At 54.6% G+C, this 25,387-nt stretch overlaps 2 protein-coding genes and 2 long non-coding RNA genes across 4 annotated transcripts in view; 3 read left to right on the top strand and 1 right to left on the bottom strand.

Moving 5' to 3' along the window:
• The window catches only part of RTF1 (RTF1 homolog, Paf1/RNA polymerase II complex component), a 68,249-nt gene extending 65,634 nt beyond the window's left edge, over positions 1-2,615 (top strand). The window contains exon 18 of the mRNA XM_003900805.4: positions 223-2,615. Within this exon, the coding sequence (XP_003900854.2) occupies positions 223-329 (107 nt within the window). The 3' untranslated portion in view covers positions 330-2,615. The remainder of the gene's footprint in view (positions 1-222) is intronic.
• Positions 2,616-6,916: 4,301 nt separating this feature from the next.
• Positions 6,917-12,364, top strand: LOC103885780. The gene is made up of 3 exons (XR_649067.4): positions 6,917-7,870; positions 9,776-9,836; positions 11,991-12,364. It is a non-coding gene; the product is annotated as an uncharacterized LOC103885780 (long non-coding RNA).
• A 2,299-nt stretch (positions 12,365-14,663) lies between these two features.
• On the bottom strand, positions 14,664-15,962 carry LOC108586699. Its single transcript, XR_001904311.2, has 2 exons — positions 15,876-15,962; positions 14,664-14,772 (listed from the first exon to the last, which is right to left on the bottom strand). It is a non-coding gene; the product is annotated as an uncharacterized LOC108586699 (long non-coding RNA).
• Positions 15,414-25,323, top strand: ITPKA (inositol-trisphosphate 3-kinase A). The gene is made up of 7 exons (XM_003900809.5): positions 15,414-16,025; positions 23,221-23,317; positions 23,393-23,609; positions 23,754-23,958; positions 24,176-24,277; positions 24,560-24,631; positions 24,734-25,323. Exons 1-7 carry the CDS (start codon positions 15,537-15,539, stop codon positions 24,935-24,937), a joined length of 1,386 nt encoding a protein of 461 aa, XP_003900858.1. The 5' UTR covers positions 15,414-15,536; the 3' UTR covers positions 24,938-25,323.
• The last annotated feature ends 64 nt before the right edge of the window (positions 25,324-25,387 follow it).

Here is a 25,387-nt window from a genome sequence, read left to right as displayed (position 1 = left end):
GGACCAGATGGATCCATGGTTCTCTGGGGCAACAAGGAAGCCCACTTTAAGGGAAGAAAGGGGAATGTTGGCTCATCAGCATCCACAGGCCAGGCCAAGACAGGCTGCAGGTATAGTGAGAGGGAACAGGGCCACAGTCAGGAGGCTGCCTGCAGGGGTGCAGCACGGGACTAAGAGGACTTTGTGGGACCTCAGCTGCCAACTTGCTCTTCTTTCCCACAGAGTCAAAGGCTTTAGCCATCACCTCCAAGGCTCCACCAGCCAAGGATGGGGCTCCAAGGAGATCTCTGAACTTGGAAGACTACAAAAAACGACGAGGGCTTATTTGAGCACACCCAGCCTGCTGCTTCTGACCCCGCATGCCCCATCGCAGCGTCCCACCTTTCCTCCTTTCCTTTGATTTAGCCTCTTTGGGCTGGAGCAGCTGTCGAACTGGGAAGAGACTCTAAACTGCCAGTCATCTGTAATATAAACCATTTGCTGTATAGACCTCCCTGTCTGCACACCATCTCCCACCAGCCTCCCCTCCCCCAGGGCCCCACCCAGTGTGGGCCTGGGCTCTCTTGGGCTTTATCCATGTCTTTAGATTTGTGTTTGCCTTTTGTTTTTTTAACCGCGCAGTTCATTGGCCACTCTGCACGCATTCAGTATTACCATGGAGCTGGGAATCTTGCTGGAGCCCCTGGGGCAATAGCAGCAGCACTGGGCGGTCTTCTCTCCAGACTGCCTTGGCCCACCCATTGAACATTCGGCCCCTGACCTTGTGGAGGGAGCGGGGATTGGGCACCTGCGGTCCTCCCTCTCTTCATCTTTCTCTTCTGCCCTTCTTTTTGGAAGAAGGGGTTTCAAAACCAGTTTAGTTTCCAAAAAGTGTACATTTGTGGGGGGGGGTCTAATTTGAGAGCGAGAGTGTGTATGTGTGTGTGTGTAAGTGTGTGGATTTTTTTATCATTTTTTTAAAATGCAGTACTCTTTGTATCAGTCTGTCATGGGTCTATAGCTGTTTCAGATTTTTTTCAGCTGTACTTGAGCATCTGAAACTGCAAGAAAGAAACTCATTAAATGTGATTCTTCTTACTAAACAGGCCTGACTGCTGTAGCTGTGTAACTTCCCCATCCCCACCTACTCTTCCCCATCCCTTCCCAACTTTGGAGAAAACTCCCCAGTTTAGCCCCCTGACCTGCAGGCTGTGTCCTGGCAGGTGCGGGAGGGAAGCCCACGGCCGGGTACCAGGGAGGGCAGCGAATGTCTTGCTCATCCCATGGGTACAGCCCACAGCTTCTTGGCTGAACATAGAACTTCTTTTTCTCACCCAGTATAACAGCCTCTTCCTAGTGATTCTGTTTTGCTGTTTTGGCAAGAATTACATTTTGTTTTGTTTTTAAGAGAAATTTCTGAATATGAATGTGGAGAGCAAACACAAATGATTTAGGTTACGCCGGGCGCGGTGGCTCATGCCTGTAATCCCAGCACTTTGGGAGGCCGAGGCGGGTGGATCACTGAGGTCAGGAGTTCAAGACCAGTCTGACCAACATGGTGAAACCCCATCTCTACTAAAACTTCAAAACTTAGCCGGGCATGGTGGTGCGCGCCTGTAATCCCAGCTACTTGGGGGGCTGAGACAGGAGAATCCCTTGAACCTGGGAGGCGGAGGTTGTGGTGAGCCGAGATTGCGCCACTGCACTCCAGTCTGGGTGACAGAGTGAGACTCCATCTCAAAAAGATTTAGGTTGCAAATGTTTCAAGCATGTGCAGTTTTGTGTGTGTGTATACATATATATGGTCAGCATATATATTGTTGTGCAGCTAGGGCGAAGCCAGCAGAGGTGTGTGTATGTCTTTATGAAATGTTTGAAAAGAGATAAGCTGACTGCTTGATAATCATTCTCAGGTGTAAAGCTCCAAGTGTAAATAAAAGTGGCATTTAACAAATCTTTCAGAACAAAGTACAGCTGACTATATATACCAAGAACTAAGCTAAAGGAACAGCTGAGAGCTCCTGATCTCCACAAGAGAGGAATCTAAAAGCTCTCCTTTGTGCTTCTTCACCCTGCTTTTGTACAAGGAAGGGGGATGATGGGAAATCATGGACTTGTAAGTTGTATTTAAACATAAAAATGAACTTGGTAACTTCTGGGTTTAGTAGAGCCTCAGTGTCGCTTTAACTTAGTTTACTTTTTTTTTTTAAAGCAGCAATGGATGGTTTTAAAGGAGTATTATGACTGTAAAATTGCTAAATACGACTGTAACAGCTATGTGGTAGCTGTGACACAGTTCAGTTGGGCAAAGGAGTGGTGATGGACTCGTTAAAATCATATATACTTGAATAGTCCATTGACCGCAACTCTTTATAGACCATTGTGTAAATGTGGAATCACAGACTGTTAACATTGCCTGGACTTCAGCAGAGTCCTGGAGCTGCTGGGACCTCTCCTATCATGATGAACTTGGACTTTTTTTGATTTCTGGTTTTAAAAGACATGAAATTATAGAATCCAGATAATTCACTGGAGTCATTTTGATCCACCATGTAGATCTGTATTTAGTATCATTTGGATTTGGAGAAGTGTTGATTACATTATGGCTGTGTAATAAAATTTTTATTAAAACTGCATCACACTGTAGCCACTTTGCCACCACCTCCCCACACACAGCTGCTGAAACCCCCATGAGATGCCAATGCACACAGCAGGGAGAAAAGCCAGCCAAAGAAGACCGAAGGGTAACTCCACCCGAGTAGCCTCAGTAGCGATTGGGATCAAGACTAAGGACTTGTCTCCAGTCTCAGCTGAGGCAGGGCCTCTGACCCAAGATCTTGGCCAGGCATTAAGACATTGGCTTTGTCCTACCAACGAGGATTTCTTGGTGGTTCACGCTATATCTTGTGCTGGGGAGTTGCCTCGGTGGGCCCCCCTCCCTCCGCAGTGTGGTTTCATTGTTGAAGGGGGCAGCACCCAAGGTTGTTTTTATGCATTTTTTCAGTTCCTTCCAAGAAGCATAAAGGCCAGCATCCGTCTGCCTAGTTCATAATGTTTATAGATCTGTTTGTCTGTCTTGCTTCTGGCAGGTGTAGGGAAAGTCTACTGCCTGCCACTTTCCTTCAAAAAGAATGGTTCTGCTTTTGTGAAGTCCTGACTTGTCACTCAAACTGTACAAATATTGTAAATAAACGTTATGCCATTTTAACAAAGGGATCAGATTTAGTCTAAGGATTGCATCCTGAGTGGCAACTCTTAAAGCCATGTTTTGAAAGTCCAAGAGAGCCGGGCGCGGTGGCTCAAGCCTGTAATCCCAGCACTTTGGGAGGCCGAGACGGGCGGATCACGAGGTCAGGAGATCGAGACCATCCTGGCTAACACGGTGAAACCCCGTCTCTACTAAAAAATACAAAAAACTAGCCGGGCGAGGTGGCGGGCGCACTGCACTCCCAGCTACTCGGAGCCACAGAGGCAGGAGACTCCGTCTCAAAAAAAAAAAAAAAAAGTCCAAGAGAGCCTCTCTTACTCCTTTTCCCTCTTCTCTTAGCCCTGTGCCCACAAAAGTGAAAGTGGTCATTGTCAACTCTTGAGCAGCCTGGTTCCCCCAAAGCCTCTCTGGTAGGGTAGTTGCCTAGACCCAAGGAAACCTCCAGTTGTCCTGGTTTACGTCCTGTCTTGGTAAGAGACCAATAAGCTTTAACAGAACTAAGAAGACTCCTGATGTATTGCCTAACCCTAGTGAGAATCTGGGCCTTTAAACCTTTTTTTTGTTGTTGTTGTTGTTTTGCCAGGGTCTCTGCTGTCCAGGCTAGAGTGCAGTGGTGCAATCACAGTTCACTGCACCCTCAAACTCCTGGGCTCAAGTGATCCTCCCACCTCACCATTCCAAGTAGCTGGGACTACAGTCATGCACCATCACACCCAGCTAATTTTTAAATTTTCTGTTGAGACAGAATATTGCTGTGTTGCCCAGGCTGGTCTTGAACTCCTGGCCCTGAGTGTTCCTCCTGCCTCAGCCTCCCAAAATGCTGGGATTGCAGGCATGAGCCACTGTGCCCACTCCTTTCAACTTTAAATTGGCCTAGGCACAGTTTCTTTGCTCTCCTTTCTTTTGGCTGTCATGAGTATGAAGGGGGTGCCCAGGGGCTGTGAGTGTAGCTATGGAGGAAACACTGATGGTCCTCCATCCCCCCCCACCCCCGCCCCCACCCCCAGTGCCTGAGGGTGTGTCTCCAACCTCTCTCTCAACACATTTTAGCTAGGAAGCAAGAAGATCCTGGATCTTCTACATCTACACCCTTTAAGAAGACAAGAGATGACAATCACCGTGGTAAGAGCCACGTCCAAGACTGCTTCTGGTGGTGGAAAGGTTGCTTACCCTGCAAGAGCGTCCAATGAGGTTTTCTCCAACTCCTGAGCACTCCCACTACCTAACTGTTGGGAGCAGTGGGACCTAGAGAGCAGGGGTTCTGGGCAGACAACAACATAGCTTACCTTCCAGGATTTGGGTGCTGTGGGGCAGCCACTTGCTACCCATCCCTGAGAAGCAAGAAGGACCACCCGGAGTGCAAGTGGAGAGAAGCAGGGTGCTGGGTTGGTCAACTTCATCTCCCTGGCCACGTTTTTCCAGAAGGGAGTCTCTTCCTTGAGTAACTGTAGGTGGCTGTGATCCAGCAGCCTTAGGAAGCCATCAACTCCCAGCTCAGATTTTTTTTCACGATTTCCCTGACTTAAGTGGGGACTGCTGAGCTCCCTTGGCAAGAGGGTGTTAAGGAGCTGGAGGGAATGGCAGTGCTAAGACAGGGCCCCTGCCTTCTATAAGGTTCCACAGGCCAGCCCCAGGAGACATGGAGATACGGCTTTTAGGCACTGGAGCATAGATAGGCATGTCTAGGGCTTCCAGACCATGCTCAGGATCCAAGGGAGGGCCAAGAGCCAAAACGCTCCGGAGAGGGTTCAGATTCCCGTTCTGCCACTTGCTACTACCTAGGGCTGAGCTACTTAACGCCTTTGAGCCACAAGTTTTCCACCTTTCAAAAAACAACCTGTCAGGATCATGTTGAACATTTAATGTTCCTTTCCCCAGTAGGGGTTCAATAAATGCTGTTGTTAATGAGAGTGAAGCCGCTGGACCCGGGAGGGGATGAATGGCCCTCGGAGAGGGCTGATGGAGGGTGGAAGCATTGGGCAGTGGGCAGGACCCAGAGACTCCACTTGCAGTGGGGGTAGGGGGAAAGAAACCCTGACTCCAGATGGAGGTTCCCACTGGGAGGCACTGGGCTGGCCTAGGGATGCAGCCAGAGAAAGTGTGCTGCCTCTGGGCCAGGCCCTTGTTGCTGTCATTCCCCACAAGCCAACGCACACCACCTTTACTGACCGGGTTTCTGAAGGCATTGAAGGCTTGTCACCGCGCCACCCTCCATCTGGCCCCAACTGAGGCCTGACCTACCCACCACCCCCAAGAGTGGTGAAAACTCAAAAGAAAATAATAATACCAAAGTCCAGATATAAGTGTAAAGAAGCACAACAAAGCTCTGACCCTTCCCATGATGATTTCCTCGATAGGTCTTCAAAAGATAGATACTTTTGGGCCCTGTGTGATGGCTTCTGCCTGTAATCCCAGCAGTTTGCAAGGTCGAGGAGGGAGATCATGGGGCCAGGAGTTCAAGAGACCCAACCCGGCCAACATAGTGAGACTCCATTTCTTTTTTTTTTTTCATCTGAGGTTTTTTTTTTTGAGACTTGAGTCTTGCTCTGTTGCCCGGCTGGGAGTGCAGTGGCTTGATCTCAGCTCACTGCAAGCCTCAGCTCCCCGGTTCACGCATTCTCCTGCCTCAGCCTCCCCAGATGGTGGGACTACAGGCCTCACACACCTCAAGCCTCAAGCAAGGTTTTTGTATTTTTAGTAGACTTTGGTTTCACGGTATTAGCTTTGTGATGGTCTCATCTCCTGACCTCGATCCCGGGCCTGGCCTCGGCCTCCCAAAGTGCTGGGATTACAGGTTTGAGCCTCAATCATACCTCGCCTCTGGTTTTGAGACGGTTCCCACTCTGTCACCCAGGCTGAGTGCGGCGGCGGCTGATCTCAGCCCACCGCAACCTCTGCCCTGTCTCAAGCAATTCTTCTGCCTCAGCCTCCCAAGTAGCTGGGATTACAGGCATGTGCCACCATGCCCAGCTAATTTTTGTATTTTTAGTAGAGGTGAGGTTTCACCATGTTGGCCAGGCTGATCTGGAACTCCTGACCTTGTGATCCTCCCGCCTCGGCCTCCTAAAGTGCTGGGCTTACAGGCGAGAGCCACCACGCCCGCCTTCTTTCTTTCTTTTTTTTTTTTAAAGATCGAATACTTTCGATTTCTTTTTTTTCATTTAACCATGGATGGCCCTGCTTCGCGAAGCGCATACGATGCAGCACACCCCTTCACCTGGCAAGCCCGGAAGGCGCAGGTTGACTCCTTCAATTTTGCTGGGGGAGCCCTTCGGCGCTCCCCGCGCGGTGTCCCCGCCACCCCCCGCACCGGCCTGGGCGCCACCCGTGTCTGCGCCAACGGTCCCCGCATCTCTCGCCCCGTATGCCTCCGGCGCCGTTAGCACCCAGTCCACGCGACAAGGGAGGAGGCGCGCAGCTGCTGCGTTCCAGGGTGCTCTGCCTCCGTTCCCCACTCCGGGCCGGCAGCCTCCTAGCCAGGATCCCAGTGGCCCAGTGCCTGCACGAGTCTCCAGCCGCGGATCCCCCGGGGCGCGTGCCTTGGGAGTTGCGAAATGGACCCCGGCTCGCACGCGGCCCACCCGGAGATGCATGGGCACCAGGGTCCCAGATCCCGGGCTACTGCATGCTCTGTGGACTCAGTCCCCACGCACACCCGAATTCTGGAGGTCACGCCTGCAGGCGCAGAGCCCACAGATGGAATTAGGAGCTGCACCTCCCACCCCTCGCCGCCCACCCCCCACCCACGCCACTGTGACTACACGATGCAGGGAAGTTCCCTGGTGGCGGCGTGAGGGAGGGAGGCCGACCACGTCCTAGGCATTCCTACAGTGGTCGCTTCCGCAAGCTGGGTCCCTGACCTCAGACCCTTCCTGTCCCCTTTGCCTCCTCTCGCACTGGGTGAGGTTCTGCGGGTTCTGAGTTCTGGAGAAGAAGGAGGATCACAGGAACTCCTGAGTGGGATCGGAAACCTTGTTTCTGAAGTGTAGGAGAGAGTATGTTCTTACTGCTCACACACAGGCGTGGTGACACGTTTTGTTCATTTTAGACAAGAGTGGCTCAGATTGCGGAGGGTCAGTGAACACTGCTAGATCCTGCGCCCTGCTGGCGTAACCTTGCACCCATCCCCGGATATTCCCACAAACTCTAGTCCCTCCATTTATGAGGTCAGAGATTGCTGGGAAGGAGGGGAAACCTAGAGGCCAGGAAAAGAGGCTGGGGCTGGGAGCTGAGGGCTCGCCTGTCAGGTGAAGACCCATTCATGCCTCTTTCCAAGAGAAAAGAGACCCTCACCTTTCTCCCATTCTCATGTGTCCACTGGGCTCTGGCCAGCCCTCCAGCACCCTCTCTGGAGGCCCTGACGGAGAAGGACATTGAACCGACCAGAGGTGAGGAATGTTTTGGATGCAGGAAGCAGCTGAGAAACCAAACTTCCCAGCGCCCACATTGACAACCTCTTGGAAAGGGACAGAAGGCGGCCATTGAGCCTCCTGGGGCCTGTTTTCTTCTTGGGCCCTTTCTGGTTTCCTTCCTCCAGAAGACAATGAGAATGATAGGCTATCACTCCCGAAAACACGCGGGGGCATCACAGGACCCACGCATTCCTGTGTCCTTTGCACCCAGCACAGTAGCAGCGGCTCCATGGAAGTGTGTCTGCTCTGCACATGCATGAGGGAATCACAGGTATTGTCACAGAATAGTGGGGTCTTAGGGTCACAAAGTCCCTTGGAAGGACACCAAGTCCCACAGTGCATGTCTGGGAGTTGTTACTAGAATAAGACCTTGCACCACTGGGTCCAGTGGAACATGACAGCCCAACCCCCTCCCACCCCCCCCCACCCCCACCACACACACACACACCACCCCACACACACCACACATACCACACTCACACACCACATCAATTAACAATTGACATATTAATAATAATGCATTAATAATCATTAATAATACTCACACATTGACCACACACCACTCACCACACCTAATTCCCCACCACACTCACACACACACCACACACACACACCATACCACACTCACACACCACCACACACACACTACATACACCACACATACCATACACACCACACACACCACACACACACACCACACCCACCACACACCACCACCACACCCACCCCACCACACACAATTTCCCACACACCACACACACACATACCACACTCACACCACACCCACACCACATACCACACCACACACACCACACACACCACACACACACCACACTCCACCCCCTCACACACACCACCCACCACACCCACCCCACCACCACACACCTCACACACCACACACACACTACACATACCACACTCACACACCACACCCACACTACATACACCACACATACCACACACACCACACACCACACACCACACACCACCACCACACCCACCACACACACTCACACACCACACACACACACTACATACCACACTCACACACCACACCACACACATACACCAGGACACATACCACACACCACACACACCACACACACACCACACACACCATAATTTACTCACTCACACTCCCACCATTAATCACTCCACATTAGACCATATACCACTCACACACCACACCCACACTACATATGACCACATACTACACACCATACCATTAATATCATTCACACCCACACCACTCAATTACTAATCCACCCCACCACACTCAATAACTAATAATTCACACACCACACTCACACACCACACCCACACTATTAACTACTAACATACCACACACACACACCACACACACCACACCACTCACCACACCCACCACACCACACCTCCACACACCACACACACTACACATACCACACTCACACACCACACCCACACTACATACACCACACATACTACACACACCACACACACCACACACACACCACACACACACCACACACCACTCACCACACCCACCCCCACCACACTCACACACCACACACACACTCATACCACACTCACACCACACCCAATAATTCATATACCACCACACACACACCACACACACCACACACACCACACACACACCACCACACCACCACCACCACCCACCACACATGCCACACTCACACACACCACACACACCACATACCACACCTCACACACCAATAACTCCACACCACATACACCAATAATATACTACACACACCAATAATAATACCAATAACACACCACACACACACACACCACACACACCACTCACCACACCCACCACACATGCCACACTCACACACACCACACACACACCACACACCACTCACCATACACACTACACACACACCACACACACACCACATACAACACACAATACCACACACGTGCGCCACACATACATGCCACATACACCACACCCATAACCCCCCCACATCATACATGCCACACACATACCACACACACACCACACACACCACACACACACCACACACACCACACACACACCACACACACCACACACACACTGGAGAGACTCTGCTCCTGCTGCAGAAGACTTGAAGTCTCCTCAAAGGAACAGATGCCCCACTCGGGAGCACAGGTCAAAGGCTGTGCCTTCCCTTCTCTCCCCCAGGTGAGAGGCCCTGCTTGTCATCTGAAGAAGCAGAAACCAGCACTGTGCCTGGTAGAGGCTGGTGAGTGGTGATTTTGCTCCTGCCACTAGTGCTGCCCTGGGGATGGGGTAGAGGTGGGCACAGCTATGAGGCAGGCTGGGGTGAGGACCCCAGAAACCCCTCACCTCACACATCCCATTTTCCAGGCCCTTCTCTCCCCCAGTTTTGTACCCCAGGGTGATGATTCTCCAAGAGATGCAGCCCTCAGGCATGATAAATCCTGAATTTTTTTTTTTTTTAGATGGGGTCTCTCAATCTGTTGCCCAGGCTGGAGGGCAATGGCTTGATCACAGGCTGACTGCAGCCTCAACCTCCCCGGGCTCAGTTGATCCTCCCACCTCTTCCTCCTGAATACCTTGGACCATAGGCATGTGCCACCATGCTTGGCTAATCTTCCTATTTTTTGTAGAGATGAGCTTTCAGCATGTTGCTCAGGCTGGCCTCAAATTCCTAGGTTCAAGTGATCTTCTTCCCTGGGCCACCCAAAGTGCTAGGATTACAGGTACCAGTCACTGTGCCCGGTCCTGAAGGTCTTTGAGGGGGGTAAGGACTCAGGCACTTCAAGAAGCAGACCTCAGGCCGGGTGCAGTGGCTCCTGCCTACCATCCCAGCATTTAGGGAGGCCAAGGTGGGCAGATCACCTGAGGTCAGGAGTTCAAGACCAGCCTGGCCAACATGGAGAAATCCCATCTCTATTAAAAATACAAAACTTAGCTGAGTGTGGTGGCAGGTACCTGTAATCCCAGCTACTCAAAAACTGACACAGGAAATTTCCTGAACCCGGGAAGCGGAGGTTGCAGTGAGCTGAGATCATACCACTGCATGCACTCCAGCCTTGGCAACAGAGCAACACTCTGCCTCAAAAAAAAAAAAAAAAAAAAAAAGAAAAGAAAAGAAAAGAAAAAGCAGACCTCTAGGGAACAGGAGGATCAACCAACTGAGATACTACAAGATAGGTTCTGGCTGGGCACAGTGGCTCATGCCTATAATTCCAGCACTTTTGGGAGGCCAAGGCAGGAGGATCGCTTGAGCCCAGGAATTCAAGACCAGCCTGGACAACAGAGTGAGATCCCTATCTCTACAAAAAATTTAAAAATTGACTGGGCACAGTGACACATGCCTGTGCCTGTGGTCCCAGCTACTCCAGAGGCTAAGGCAGGAGGATCACTTAGGCCCAGGAAGTCGAGACCGAAGTGAGCCATGATTGTGCCTCTGCACAATCATGTGCAGACTGGGTGACCAAGTGAGACCCTATCTCAAAAATAAATAAATAAAGGAAAAGAAAAAAGGTTATCTGCTCAGACATGTAAGCTAGCCTTGTGGCCAAGGCAGAGAGACTCTCATGGCCTATCTCAGAACAGCCACCTAATGACCATCAAAATCTTGACACATTGGCTGGGTGCAAAATGGTTCATGCCTGTAATCCCAGCACTTTGGGAAGCTGAAGGAAGAAGACTGTTTGAGGCCAGGAGTTCAAGACTTGAGCAACATAGGGAAACTCCATCTCTACAAAAAATTTTTAAAATTTGTTGAGCATGGTAGCGTGTACCTGTGGTCCCACCTACTCAGGAGGCTGCGGCAGGAGGATTCCTTGAGCCCAGGAGGTGGAGGCTGCAGTGAGCCATGATGGCACACTCCAGCCTGGGTGACAGAGTGAGTGATACTTTGTCTAAAAACAAAAACAAAAACAACCTTGACACATTCCTCTACACGCCAGTTTCCCCCTTTTTTGTTGCTTATTTAATTTTTAAAAAACTTACTGTGGCGGTCAGGCACAGTGGCTCACGCCTGTAATCCCAGCACTTTGGAGGCTGAGGCAGGCAGATCACCTGATGTAAGGAATTCAAGACCAGCCTGGCCAACATGGTGAAACCCTGCCTCTACTAAAAATACAAAAAATTAGCCAGGCATGGTGGCACACACCTGTAATCCCAGCTACATGGGAGGCTGAGAGAGGAAAATCGCTTGAGCCGGGAGGTGGAGGTTGCAGTGAGCTGAGATCATGCCACTGCACTTCATCCTGGATGATAGAGCAAGACTCTCTCTCAAAAAAAAAAAAAAAAAAAAAAAAATTTCTCTGGCCTGCTTAATGCTTAAGTGTTTGAATTCCCCCACCCCCCGTCACTTTTTATTATTATTATTATTGTTATTATTATTATTAATTTTTTTTGGCAGCACTCAAGAGGCCATCATTTCCACCTCCATACTGGTCAGTCTGATTTTCTCCACATCCTTTCTATTCAAGCATCAAAGACTGGGGAAACTGAGTCATAAAAGAACAGATGTTCTAGAGTTTCAACGTTTATTCCTGGCATGACTAAGAGGACAGAAGAACCTGCTGACCTCATCCTACAGCTATACAGGGACTCCCAGGCCTTGCCCCAAGATGTACCCTTATGTTTTTTGCCTGCAGTAGGTGGGGGCAGACTCTGCCTTCAGAAGGAACTACAAGATGTTTCTTTGTTTGTTTTGAGATGGAGTCTGGCACTGTCGCCTAGGTTGGAGTGCAGTGGTGCGATCTCGGCTCTCTGCAACCTCTGCCTCCTGGGTTCAAGTGATTCTCCTGCCTCAGCTTCCTGGATAGCTGGGATTACAGGCGCCCTCCACCATGCCCAGCTAATCTTTGTATTTTTAGTAGAGACGAGATTTCACCATGTTGGCCAGGCTGGTCTCAAACTCCTGACCTCAGATGATCCACCCGCCTTGGCCTCCCAAAGTGCTGGGATTATACGTGTGAGCCATGGCACCCAGCCGGGAAATACAAGATGTTAATGAAAGAAGTTGAGAACATGGGCGAGGTGGTTCACGCCCATAATCCCAGCACTTTGGGAGGCCTGGGTGGGCAGATCACCTGAGGTCAGGAGTTCAAGACCAGCCTGGCCAACATGGTGAAACCCCGTCTCTACCAAAAATACAAAAATTAGCCAGGCCTGGTGGCGAGCGCCTATAATCTCAGCTACTCCGGAGGCTGAGGCTAGAGAATCACTTGAAGCCAGGAGGTAGAGGTTGCAGTGAGCTGAGATCATGTCATTGCACTCAAGCCGGGGCGACAAGAGCACAGGAAGTCAGGGGACCTAGCCGGGACACACTGCCTTTTCCACCACCTAGCTGAGTGGCCCTAACCTCCCTGGCAGAGCCACTTAACCTCTTTGTTACTTCTGAAATGTGAACGAGGAGGATAGATGGATATAAGGCCCCCTACTGCTCTAAGAATCTATGGGATTGGATTTCAGTTCAGCATCCATTTCCAGGTTTGCCCTCACCTTTCCAGTGACAGACATCTGGGCAGGTAGGTCAAAGAGCAATTCTCTGGCTGCTGGTATAGCAGACCTAAGGCTTGGGCAAGTGCCTGATACAGAAGAAAAAGAATTGCCCCTTTTTCTCGGCAGCCAGGATAGAGACCCAGTGCCCAGCCTGCTTATACCTCCAACCCGGCCCATCCATCGCCTGACACACGAGTGCTGGGCGTTTTCTTGTCCCTCATTGCCGGCCCTACCTTTCCAGTTCTGGCAGTTTCTTGCTGGCTCTCCCTGCCTTGGGTTTCCCCCCAGCCCCCTCTCTGAGGGCAGCACCTTCCCATGTCCTGCCACAGGTCAGTGTAGCTGTGAAGGAGGCAGAGGAGTGAGTGTCTGAGACACGAGTGATCCAGGGCCTTCAAGCTGCAGAGTACAACCCTCGCACACAAGCTCGGATTCCTCCAGCGGTTGTCTTAGAGAAGGTGGAGATGTGATTTCCCGGGTTCTCCATGAAGGAGTCAACTATTCAAATTCCTCTATGTTCTTCTTCCTCTTACCCCTTCATTCCCTCTGTTTCTCCTGCCTTCCTCATCGCCATTCTTTCTTACATTATTTTGCTTCTTTCCTCAGTTCTCCAGGATCTTCACCTATTTATTTATTTTGAGATAGGGTATTACTCTGTCACCCAGACTGCAGTGCAGTGGAATGGTCATGGTTCTCTGCAGCCTTGACCTCCTGGGCTCAAACAATCCTCTCACCTCAGCCTCCTAAGTAGCTGGGACCACAGGTGCATGCCAACACGACCAGCGTTTTTTTTGTTTTGTTTTGTTTTGTTTTTAGACAAGTTATCACTCTGTTGCCCAGGCTGGAGTGCAGGGTGTGGTGGTGGAGTGTGGTGGTCATCTCAGCTCACTGCAGCCTCGACCTCCTAGGCTCAAGTGATCCTTCCACTTCAGCCTCCCACCGAGTAGCTGGGGCTACAGGTGCATGGCACCACACCTGGCTAATATTCTGTATTTTTAGTAGAGATAGGGTTTTACCATGTTGCCCAGGCTGGTCTCGAACTCCTGGGTTCAAGCAATCTGCCTGCCTTGCCCTCCCAAAGCGCTGGGGTTACAAGCGTGAGCCACTAAGCTTTGCCGAAGATTCCCCATGTTCCCACTGAACTTCCTTTTTCCTTCTCCTGGGTCACTCCTGAGCCCTGGCTGAGGGGAGAGAAGGGAAGGATAGCTCCTCCTGTGGCCGTCTCAGCATCCAAGGCAATCCTTCTGGGACTGCTCTGTCCCCAGGGCCCCAGCCATTCCCAGGCACTGAGTGCCTGAGGGGGGACCCCCACTCCTCTGGCACTATGGGAAGATAGGAAAACAGTGACTTCTCCTCAAAGCAGCCTCGCCGGTCAGCTGACTACCAACATGGGAAGTGGCCGAAGATCCACATGGGATAACGCGATAAGCACTTTGTAGTGTCTGAAACTCTTAAACATCAGTGCTGTCTTCCCAGTTTTACAGACACAACTCTGTGGGTTGGGTGAGGTTTTCTTAAATGTACAAATGCAGAAATATACGGAGGGGGTAAAGGGACTGCCTAAAAATCACATCTAGAGTGTGGTGTACCTGATTTCAAATCTTTTATTTTACTCTCGCGGCAACGGGAGAATCCGCAGTCAAGGGAAGTGAAATAACTTGCTGAACGCCGCACAGCGGACTCCAAGCCCCGAGCTCCTAGAGGAGAGGAGGAGGAAGGCGGGCTCAGCTCCCGCCACCCAGCAGCGGGGGAGATGCAGTCCGGGACTCGGCTGAGCCACGGGGACAGATCCAGGCCCCGCCCCCTGACCTTGTTCTCTGCCCGCCGGGAAGTGGGGAGCTTGCGGGGAGCAGCCTCAGGCCGTCCCTGGGGCAGAGTCTCCACTTGGGTGCACGCCCTGGGGTGGGGCTTATTTGGGAGGCTGGTGGCCTTGAACTCTGTTCAGGAGCTTGGGCCGGAGAAAGGCCCCGGAGACTTGAAGCCCTTGTCCGGGAGGGATGAAACACGCAAAGGAACCCGGGGAACGGGGTAGGGGACCAAGAGCAGGACCAGCTCCTCCTGCGCGGGGACAGGGCCAGTGGAGCGGCCTGGAGGAATCCCTCCCAGCCGCGAAGCCCGGGAAGGCTGCGAGGCCCCGGCGCGGAGCGGCCCCTCCCACCTCCCCGAGGGCGGGCGGAGCAAAGCCTTGGGGCCCGGGCCCAGGTTTTGTGCCTGCGGAGGCTGGACTTCCCCGCCACCCCGAGGAGCCACCGCGGGCCTTCTGTGCCTGGCAGGGTCCCTGGGAGGCCCGCGCTTTCTCTGAAAGTGAAAGGAGTGGGCGGGGGGCGCGGCCGAGGCGGGGCGCGGGCGGGCAGCGGCGCAGGCTCCGCCCCGGGGCCGTCTCCAGCCGGGGGCGCCGAGCCGCTCCAGTCCCCGGCGCGCCGCGGGCTGGTGGGCTCAGCGGCGGCGCCGGCACTGGGAAATGACCCTGCCCGGGGGCCCAACGGGCATGGCGCGGCCGGGGGGCGCGAGGCCTTGCAGCCCGGGGCTGGAGCGGGCCCCGCGCCGGAGTGTCGGGGAGCTGCGCCTGCTCTTCGAGGCGCGCTGTGCGGCGGTCGCTGCGGCCGCCGCCGCGGGGGAGCCCCGGGCTCGCGGGGCCAAGCGGCGTGGGGGACAGGTCCCCAACGGGCTTCCGCGGGCTCCCCCGGCCCGGGTGATCCCTCAGCTGACCGTGACAGCCGAGGAGCCCGACGTGCCCCCGACCAGCCCTGGGCCGCCCGAGCGGGAGAGGGACTGCCTCCCGGCAGCGGGCTCTTCGCACCTGCAGCAGCCGCGCCGCCTTTCCACCTCGTCGGTCTCCTCCACTGGCTCCTCGTCGCTGCTCGAGGACTCGGAGGACGACCTGCTGAGCGACAGTGAGAGCCGGAGCCGCGGCAACGTGCAGCTGGAAGCGGGCGAGGACGTGGGTCAGGTACGGGCCGCGGGGGCGGGGCCAGCGCCGGGCGCGGGGGCTGCGCGGGGGACCCAGCTCGGAGCTCCCGGAGGACCCGCTCCTGTCCATGCTCCCTCCCGCGGAAGGTCCTGTTCTCGCGGTTTAGGAGGAATCTGGGGGTCAGAGGGAGGCGCCTGGCCGACCTCTCGCCTGGGCAACTTTCATTCCGGCTCCGCCGGCGGGTCGTGGCGCTGGCCCTGGGGCGTCTAAGAAGCGGGGCGAGGAGCAGGCGACCCGCCGCGGGGACTGGGCGAAGCGCGGGTAGCGGACCTTGTTGGCTGTGGGGTAGAACATGAGGGATCGGAGGGGCTGAGCCTTGCCGGGTGAACCCTCGGAAGGAGAGGGGCGAAGGAGCGTTTCCCTCACTCCCCGCCCCCTCTCTAGTGCCGTGGCCCCACCCCCGCCGTTGCCACGGTTTCCCTCTCCTGAGTGGGAGTGGAGCGGCGCTCCAGGCTCTGCTCGGGAGCCGCTGCCGTCTGCTCCCAGCGCCCGCACGAGGCGTGGACGCAGGGGAGGGAGGGGCGTAGGCCTGGGAGCTCTGGCTGGGAGCGGAACGCAGCCCACCCGGTGCGAGCCCTGCCTCCCATCCTCCCGGCTCGCCGCTCCTGAGCGCTGCAGAGAGGGACGGTAAACTGAGGCTGCAAGGGGGCGGGATCAGCCTGCTAGTCTCTACCTCTGATAGCCTGGGTGTTCTGGGACCAGGTGTGACCCTCGGAAAACACAGCCACGGGCACTGTTAAGTCATTCCTGACGCCCGCCACTAGGGATGTGCGGCTCCCGGGATACCCTCCTTGTTCCCCTCGTTTTAACCACGGCCAAATACCTTGAATAACTGTCCGTGGTCAGCGCGCAGGACTTGCTTTAGATCCACGTTAGACAAGTGTCCCTGAGGCCGAGGAAGAGGCGAGGGGCGCCCCTGGCCTCGGGCGTCTGGGGCCTGCCCAGAAGGCCGGGTCGGGTCGGCTCGGCAGGGCGGGGAGAGCTGTGGCCGCGCGTCTGCTCCGCCGCACACTCGATGGGACAAGGCGGGGAAGCTGTGGCGACTTGCAGGGGTTCACAATCCCGGAGGGCGATGGGGTTTGTCAGTGATACCAGAAGGAAAAAGCCTCACAGATCAGGAACACCTCCCGCCGCCAGGTGCTGGGTGCGCCGGGCTGGGTTACGAGCCCTGCCGCTTCCCCTTCTCCCGCGGTGCTCAGGGCAGCCCCGGACCCAGGATCGTTTCTGGGGTAACCCTTGCCTAGGTCAGGGGGCGGATGCCGGGGCTTCGCAGGATGGTGGAGTGTGGGGAAAAGCCTGAGCAGCAGCTCCGGGGGCGCGGCCCCCGCCGAAGTTCTGACACCTCAGAGGCGGCGCAGGCGAAAGGGCGCGAAGCGCGGGCGCGTCCCGTTTCCCTCTTCCGCCCGCAGGGACTCGGCGAAGTGCCTGGGAGAGGGAGTGTGCTAGGAGGAGGTCCCGCAGCCCATGCCTGGGTGTAGGAGAGACCGCCCCGGCTGAGGTCAAGCCTCGAGGACCTGGGCGACCCCGCCGCCCCCGAGCCGTCCGGAGTCGGTGCAAGTCGCCGCTGAGGGCCTTTCCAGCTCCAAGGCTGCGGCTTCCAGGCCTTCCCCACCCCTAGGCCCGCCGGGGCCTCCCCGAAGGCAAACAGCCACAGCAGCAGCAGATAAGCCAGGGGCTGTTGACAGAGGCTGCCTGCGTCCGTGTGGAAGGGCCCAGGGCGGACTTTGCCTCGCGGCGGGTCCCAGAGCCGCACAGCGCGCCCGCCCAGGCCAATTTAGGGCTTTCCCAGGCAGGAAGCAAGGCAGGTCCGGCTGACCATGAAGGATGCACCTGGGCCGGACTCTAGGACTCCTGGCTTACCAGCCCCTTACGCGCGGCCCATGCAGGCCGAAGCCCAGGGAGGTTCTGCCTGCCTGCCTGCCTCTGCCTAGGGCATATGTAGTCCCCTTCACCTCCTAGGAGCTCTCTCCAGCCTGCCCAGAGCAGGGGAATTGAGACTGGGCAGCCTCACTCTGGCAGAGGAAAAAGTCATGGGCAGGCTTTTCCTAACCAGCCAGGGGAGAAGTTGGAGGCCCACCCCCAAGGTCAGCTTCATGATTCTAAGGCCTTGCCTGCCTCCTCAAACAATTGTGGGGTGTTGCTGGAGGAAAAGAGAGGGTGTTTGGCTCCTGTTCATCTGGTTTTCTTCTTGCTGTTCTCCAGGATAGGTAAGGAGACCTGGATGCCATCCCCTCCTGGACTCAGAATTCCCACACATCACTTTCCACTAATTATAGAGCAGAATTTAGGTTAACAGACTTCCTTTTTAAAAAGCTAATGCCCATGGGAAGGTGAAGTCGTGGCTCACTTATACCTTAGTGCAAATCGTTTTATAAATTTAAACTGATTGCTCTCCCCACCACCACGACCACAGGGAGTGCTAGTTTGATAGGGCAATTGGAACATGGGGAGGGTGTTGGGCTGGTAGAGAGCTTCGACCAGAGCCTGGATGACTGGAGGCAGGAAGCAAGGGTGAGTGCGGAAGACAGAGCATTCACCCATCTGCCGGTCTGCTCTGGCGTCAGCAGGTGTCTTCAAGGCTTCCAAATAGAGCTTAGACAAAGGAGGGTCTGAGGCTAGTAACCAGCTAAGCCCTGCCCAGAGAGAGGTGCTCCCTGTTCAGCCCTAGGAGTAAGGAATTATCAGAGGGCCCTCTTGTGACTTCATTAAAATCTCTCCCTAGGCAATCCTAGCCTTTGCCTCAAGATACCCAGGTAGCCTCTGGCTGTGTGTTGGTCTCCCAGAGAGAGCACCTTCGTGGAGGGAGGCCTGAGCCAGAGGATGTTCAAGCGCCTCCAGGCGTCAAGCAATTCTACTGCCTTAGCCTCCCAAGTAGCTGGGATTACAGGTGCCTACCACCACACTGGCTAAGTTTTGTATTTTTAATAGAGATGGGGTTTCACCATGTTGGCCAGGCTGCTCTTGAACTCCTGACCTCAAGTGATCCATCCGCCTTGGCCTCCCAAAGTGCTGAGACTACAGGTGTGAGCCACTGCGCCTGGCCTTAGATTCATTTTTAAAAGCGTGATGTTCTCTGGGGGAGGTATCTCCCTAAGATGGAAGGTGGCAGTGAGTTGAATTCCATGACGCTTGCACAACTCCTGCCATGCTTGGCCATACCCATTACTGGCAGGGGGGCTAAATCTATCATAGCAACCTCAGGTGGTGGAACGGAGAGCTCAGATGAGATAATGGGTATGAAAATTTTTTGTAGGCTGGGAGCAGTGGCTCACACTTGTAATCCCAGCATGTTGGGAATCCAAGGCAGGAGGATCACTTCAACCCAGGAGTTCGAGGCCAGCCTGGGCAACATGGCAAAATCCTGTCTCTATTAAAAATACAAAAAAAAAAAAAAAAAAAAAAAATGGCATGGTGGCTCACACCTGCAATCCCAGCACTTTAGGAGGCCATGGTGGGTGGATCACTTGAGGCCAGGAGTTTGAGACCAGCCTGGCCAACATGATGAAATGCTGTATTTTAGCAATACAAAAATTAGCCAGGCGTGGTGGTGCACGCCTGTAATCCCAATATAGGGAGGCTGAGGCAGGAGAATGCAGCCCAGACCTGAGAAGGAGCCAGGAGTTTGCAGTGAGCGAGATCACACACTCAAATACATACATACATACATACATACATACAAAAATACAAAAAATCAACCAGGCATGGTGACTCACACCTGTAGTCCCAGCTACTCTGGAGGCTGAGGTGGGAGGATCACCTGAACTCTGGAAGTCCAGGATGCAGTGAGCTGTGATCGCACCACTGGACTCCAGCCTGGGAGGCAATAGGGTGAGACTTGTCTCAAAAAAAAAAAAAAAAAAAAGGCCGGTGGCGGTGGCTCAAGCCTGTAATCCCAACACTGGGAGGCCGAGGCGGGTGGATCCGAAGGTCAGGAGATCCGGACATCCTGGCTAACATGGTGAAACCAGTCTCTACTAAAAATACAAAACCTTGGTGGTGGCGGGAAGCCTGTAGTCCCAGCTACTTTCGGAGGCTGAGAGGCGGAGAATGGCTCGTGAACCTGGGAGGCGGAGGCTTGCAGTGAGCTGGTCAGCCACTGCCTCCAGCCTGGGTGACACAGCCTTGAACTCCGTCTCAAAAAAAGTATTTTGTAACCTGCTAGCTAGGACTGGCCTTAGTTGCTGCTGCTCTTGACTCTTATGAAATGCAGAAAACCAAGGTCAAGAGAGTAGGTGATGATGCCATTTTACCCCTGCTTGGGAGCAGGTCCATCAATCAAATGGTAGTAGCCCAGGTTTTCAGACACACATCAAATCTTCTACCAGGCCCACCTTCTAGCCCTCCTCACTGCTTCTGCACAGCTCTAAAAGGATGGTGCATTTCCCTCACCCTGCCTAACCCAAGGCAAGTTTCCTCTTCACTACATCTGTTCTGGTCCCACTATCCCCCAAATTCTTCTAGCAGGTCCCTACAGCCATTAAATTCATTCTTTTGGATAAAGGCAAAGGTGACCATCCAGTAGAGAGGGCCCCCAGGCAGGTCTCAGTGTTCCCCAGAAGTCAAAACTCAGACTGCCTTAATGCTGCACCTCACTTCACCACATACAAAGCACTTTCTCATGCCATATCCCATTTAACCCCCAAAGGGAGGCAGGATGGTAGCATTCTGCTGGGGATACTTTGGAACCTGCTGGGGCAATTGAAACATGGGGAGGGAGGATGGGCTGATAGAGAGCTTCAGCCAGAGATGTGGAGGCTGGAGCAGGGCGTGAGGGGATGTAACTCCCCTTGATTTCCTTCTGTAAAATGGGAATAATACCACTTCATGCACTTGCTATGCATGTGCATTCGTTATGGCTCTCAAACTGAGTGTGGGAGAAGGGGGTACAGGATGGTGCTGCTGAATATACACGGCACATATATCATCTTCTTGGAATTTTACTTGAGGGTTTGGAGGTGGTGAGTTTTATAATAAAACTTGGATTTATTATGCAGCAGAATGCAAACCTGCTGTGTATTTAAAGATTTCAAAAGGAGTTTGAAAGTGATGTCATGCTTCTAGTGGGCTGCTTCTGGCTACACCCCCAGATCCCTGGGGACTGGGCACGTGATCACACCCTAGTGTGCCATGTAAGGGCTTCGGTAGGAAAGTGGGAGCAATGCTGCCTGATGAAAGATGAGAAAGTGCCTGACATGCAATAGGCAGGCAGCATTTGATGGTTCATGTTACGGCAGCAGCTATGTCCTCCCAGGGGAAACAGGCCCACACAAATGGCAGTATTTGGTTGGGTTCACTCGGATGGAAGGTGACACAGCCATGACTGCAACCAACTACTGACTCCCCCACCCAGTGCTCTGTCATAACCTCCATTTCCTCCCCATGGGAAAGGGCTTTATGGTCAGCAGCCCTCCTCTACTTAGGCCACCCCCTCAGTTCTCCCTCTCTCTCTTAGAACTCCCTCTTGTCAGGGAGGTATATTCCTGTGGGGGCATAACATGTGTAACTGTGCTAAAAGGCAAGCGCCTCTGGGGGGAGGCAGCAGACGCAGCTGACATGAGCCAACCTGTGCACTTCAGAGAGGACACAGGGCTGCTGAGTTGTGGGTGGGACAAGGAGAGGTCCAGAGGATGGGATGCTCTCAGGATTAGCTGGAGGCTAGAAAAGATAAGGGACACACCAAAAAAAAAAAACCCTCCATCTCCTTCCCAGGTTTGTCTAAGTTGAGATGGAATCTCAGGCTAGAGTGCAGTGGCTCGATCTCGACTCACTGCAACCTCCACCTCCTGGGTTCAAGCGATTCTCCTGCCTCAGCCTCCCGAGTAGCTGGGACCAGGCACATGCCACCATGTCCGGCTAATTTTTGTATTTTTAGTAGAGACAGGGTTTCACCATGTTGGCTAGGATGGTCTTGATCTCTTGACCTCGTGATCCAACCACTTCGATCTCCCAAAGTGCTGGGATTACAGGCGTGAGCCATCACGCCCAGCCCTGCACCTTATTTTCATGGCTTAAAATTTCTGGGTCTAGATCAAAACCAAGGGTGCCCTGGGCCTTGCCAGCTAATGAGTGCATGGAATCCAGGGATAGCAAGAGAGGCTTGGAGAGCCCAGCCTGTTCTTTCTCCAGGCCCTGCCAGGCTGGCCTCCCTGCCCTGGGCCTGTGTACAGGTTTGTTTCTGTGTATGTCTGTCTCCCCCTAAATGAGAGGAACCAAGGTCCCAAGTGAAGGAATCAGTGATTGAGATTTGTTCAGCTTCTGCCTCATATCATGGAATGGGATGGGGGAGCTGGGCGCCTGTCATGCTCAAGACTTATTTACTACTCACAGCAACCCAGTAAGGATAGTTATTGCCTCATTTTGTAGATCCTTTTCCTACATATGCACAGAGGCTTGTTTCTTGGGTCCTGGAATCTTTTGCGGCATTGGTAGTAATAAAAATTTGGGGGCTGGGTGCGGTAGCTCATGCCTGTAATCCCAGCACTTTGAAGAGGCTGAAGTGGGTGGATCACCTGAGGTCAGGAGTTGGAGACCAGCCAGACCAATGTGGTGAAACCCTGTCCCTACTAAAAATACAAAAAAATTAGCTGGGCGTGGTGGTGTGCACCTGTAGTCTCAGCTACTCGGGAGGCTGAAACAAGAGAACCGCTTGAACCCTGGAGGTAGAGGTTGCAGTGAGGCGAGATCGCACCACTGCACTCCAGCCTGGGCGACAGAACAAGACTCCATCTGGGGAAAAAAAAAAAAAATTGGCCCTACTCTAGACCTACTTAGAATTTCCCTGCGGTAGGCCTGATAATCTGCAGTTTTTAACAAGGGTGACCATCAGGTAATTCCGATGCTCACAACAGTTCAAACACCTCGACAGAGCATTTTCGTAACTTGCCCACGCGTTCTTCAGTGGCAGAGCTGGAGCGTAAACCGGGGGCTTCAGATGCTAAGTCCAGGCTCTTGACAGCTCATTGGAGACGCTGGAATCACCTTCACCGCGCCTGTATCAGCGCCCGCCACACAGGCGCACAATAAACCTTCCCAGAGTGAATGAATGAATGAATGACTCATCCAGCCCCAGCTGCTTCCGGTGGGTCGGGGGCGTGGTGAGACCCTGTTTCAGTGGAGGGAGGGCTTATGCATTGCCGAGACACCGATTTGCAGACTTTGACCCTGTCGCTTTCAGAAAAGCCACTGGCAGAAGATCCGAACCATGGTCAATCTGCCGGTCATAAGCCCTTTCAAGAAGCGCTACGCCTGGGTGCAGCTGGCAGGGCACACAGGTGAGCCGCGGGGCGGGTGGGCAGGTGCCCGCGACGGGAAGGGGCTGGGCGGCGCTGACGGATGCAGGTCCACAGGGAGTTTTAAGGCGGCGGGCACCAGCGGGCTGATCCTGAAGCGCTGCTCGGAGCCGGAGCGCTACTGCCTGGCGAGGCTGATGGCTGACGCGCTGCGCGGCTGCGTGCCTGCCTTCCACGGCGTGGTGGAGCATGACGGCGAAAGCTACCTGCAGCTGCAGGACCTACTAGATGGCTTCGACGGGCCCTGTGTGCTCGACTGCAAAATGGGCGTCAGGTATGCGTGCCCTGCCAGGTTGGTTGGGGGATCAAGTGGGGGTCCGGGGCTGGGACAACTGCTTGAAGGGGGCCCGAGGCGAGAGCTCGAAGGGGTCTCCGTGTGCGCCCCCTTATGCCCTGGCCGCTGCCCGCGCCCCCACAGGACTTACCTAGAGGAGGAGCTGACCAAGGCCCGTGAGCGGCCCAAGCTACGGAAGGACATGTACAAGAAGATGCTGGCGGTGGATCCTGAAGCGCCCACTGAGGAGGAGCACGCGCAGCGCGCAGTCACCAAGCCACGCTACATGCAGTGGCGGGAAGGCATCAGCTCCAGCACCACGCTCGGCTTCCGCATCGAGGGCATCAAGGTGGGGCAGGCGCGCTTCGACTGGCACCGCCCCAGCCCCACTGCGCCCTGTCTTTCCCGATCTGTCGGCGCCCACCTCCTCCGCTCCCGCCCTGCCTGCCCCTCCACCCTCTCCCACCGCCTCGCAGTCCCCTGCAACTGGGAGGTACCACTGCCCTAGGCTGTCCTCTTCCCCACTGGTGGGCCTGGGGCCCCTGACACTCCTGTCCCACCTCCAGAAAGCGGACGGTTCCTGCAGCACCGACTTCAAGACTACGCGAAGCCGGGAGCAGGTGCTTCGCGTCTTTGAAGAGTTTGTGCAAGGAGACGAGGAAGTGCTGGTGAGAGCGGGATCCCAACCCTGAGGTGTTAGGGAGCCTGAAACTAGGGACTGCCCCTGTCATCTGGCCCAGTGCCCTCAGCTGTGTCCCCACCGTGGCCTTCACCACACTGGGTCGCAACTGCTCTAGGCTCCTTCCCTTCTGGGCCACGCCGGGCGGCGTCCTGGGTCTTCCTCACAGCGGCATTTGCCAAGCCCAGCCTGGGTCCCGGCTCCTTATCGTTAGCAGGGGTTCACTTGGCGTTTAATTAACTTGCCCTCCTCTCCCACCCACCCTCTGCAGAGGCGGTATCTGAACCGCCTGCAGCAGATCCGGGACACCCTGGAGGTCTCTGAGTTCTTCAGGAGGCACGAGGTAAGCCGTGGCCACCTGGGTGCCTGGCCGCGAGGGCTAGGGCGGGAACCCGGCGGGGGCATCTCTGGGCAGGGCCGCGGCCTGACCATGCGGGGCTCGCAGGTGATCGGCAGCTCGCTCCTCTTTGTGCACGATCACTGCCATCGCGCCGGCGTGTGGCTCATCGACTTCGGCAAGACCACGCCCCTCCCCGATGGCCAGATCCTGGACCACCGGCGGCCCTGGGAGGAGGGCAATCGCGAGGACGGCTATTTGCTGGGGCTGGACAATCTCATTGGCATCCTGGCCAGCCTGGCTGAGAGATGAGGCTGGACTCCTGTCCCTGTGGGCCGCCACCCTGACATGTGGACCTGCAGCTTTGTCCCCACCGTGCATGCCGGCTTGAGACTGGAGCCCCGCGGTGCAGGGCAGTTCACCGGGTCCGGCAGGGCCAGGTGCCAACCACTAAGGGGGGGCACTGCCAATGCCAGGGGTTTTGCCCACCCCGGGCCCCAGCGTTCCCAGAGCCGAATGACACTAACTTATAGGAGGGGAGGGGGCAAAGGGCTTCTTCCTCAGGCCAGCTTTTCTGAGGAGGCTCTGCCCTCTCCAGAGGGGCCAGACCGTGGATTTTATTTAGCAAGCCTAGACCTTCTGGTCTAACCTCTCACACTACGATGGACTCCCCTTCCTAATAAAACTCAAAGACAAGATGCAGCTTCCTGTGCCTCAGCCCTCCGCCCCTCCCTCCTCTGGTGCCCTCTTCCTGTATCCCTG

Source organism: Papio anubis, chromosome 7 (genome assembly GCF_008728515.1).
Source record: "Papio anubis isolate 15944 chromosome 7, Panubis1.0, whole genome shotgun sequence".
Taxonomy (NCBI): domain Eukaryota; kingdom Metazoa; phylum Chordata; class Mammalia; order Primates; family Cercopithecidae; genus Papio; species Papio anubis.
This window is presented reverse-complemented; position numbering and strand designations above follow the sequence as displayed.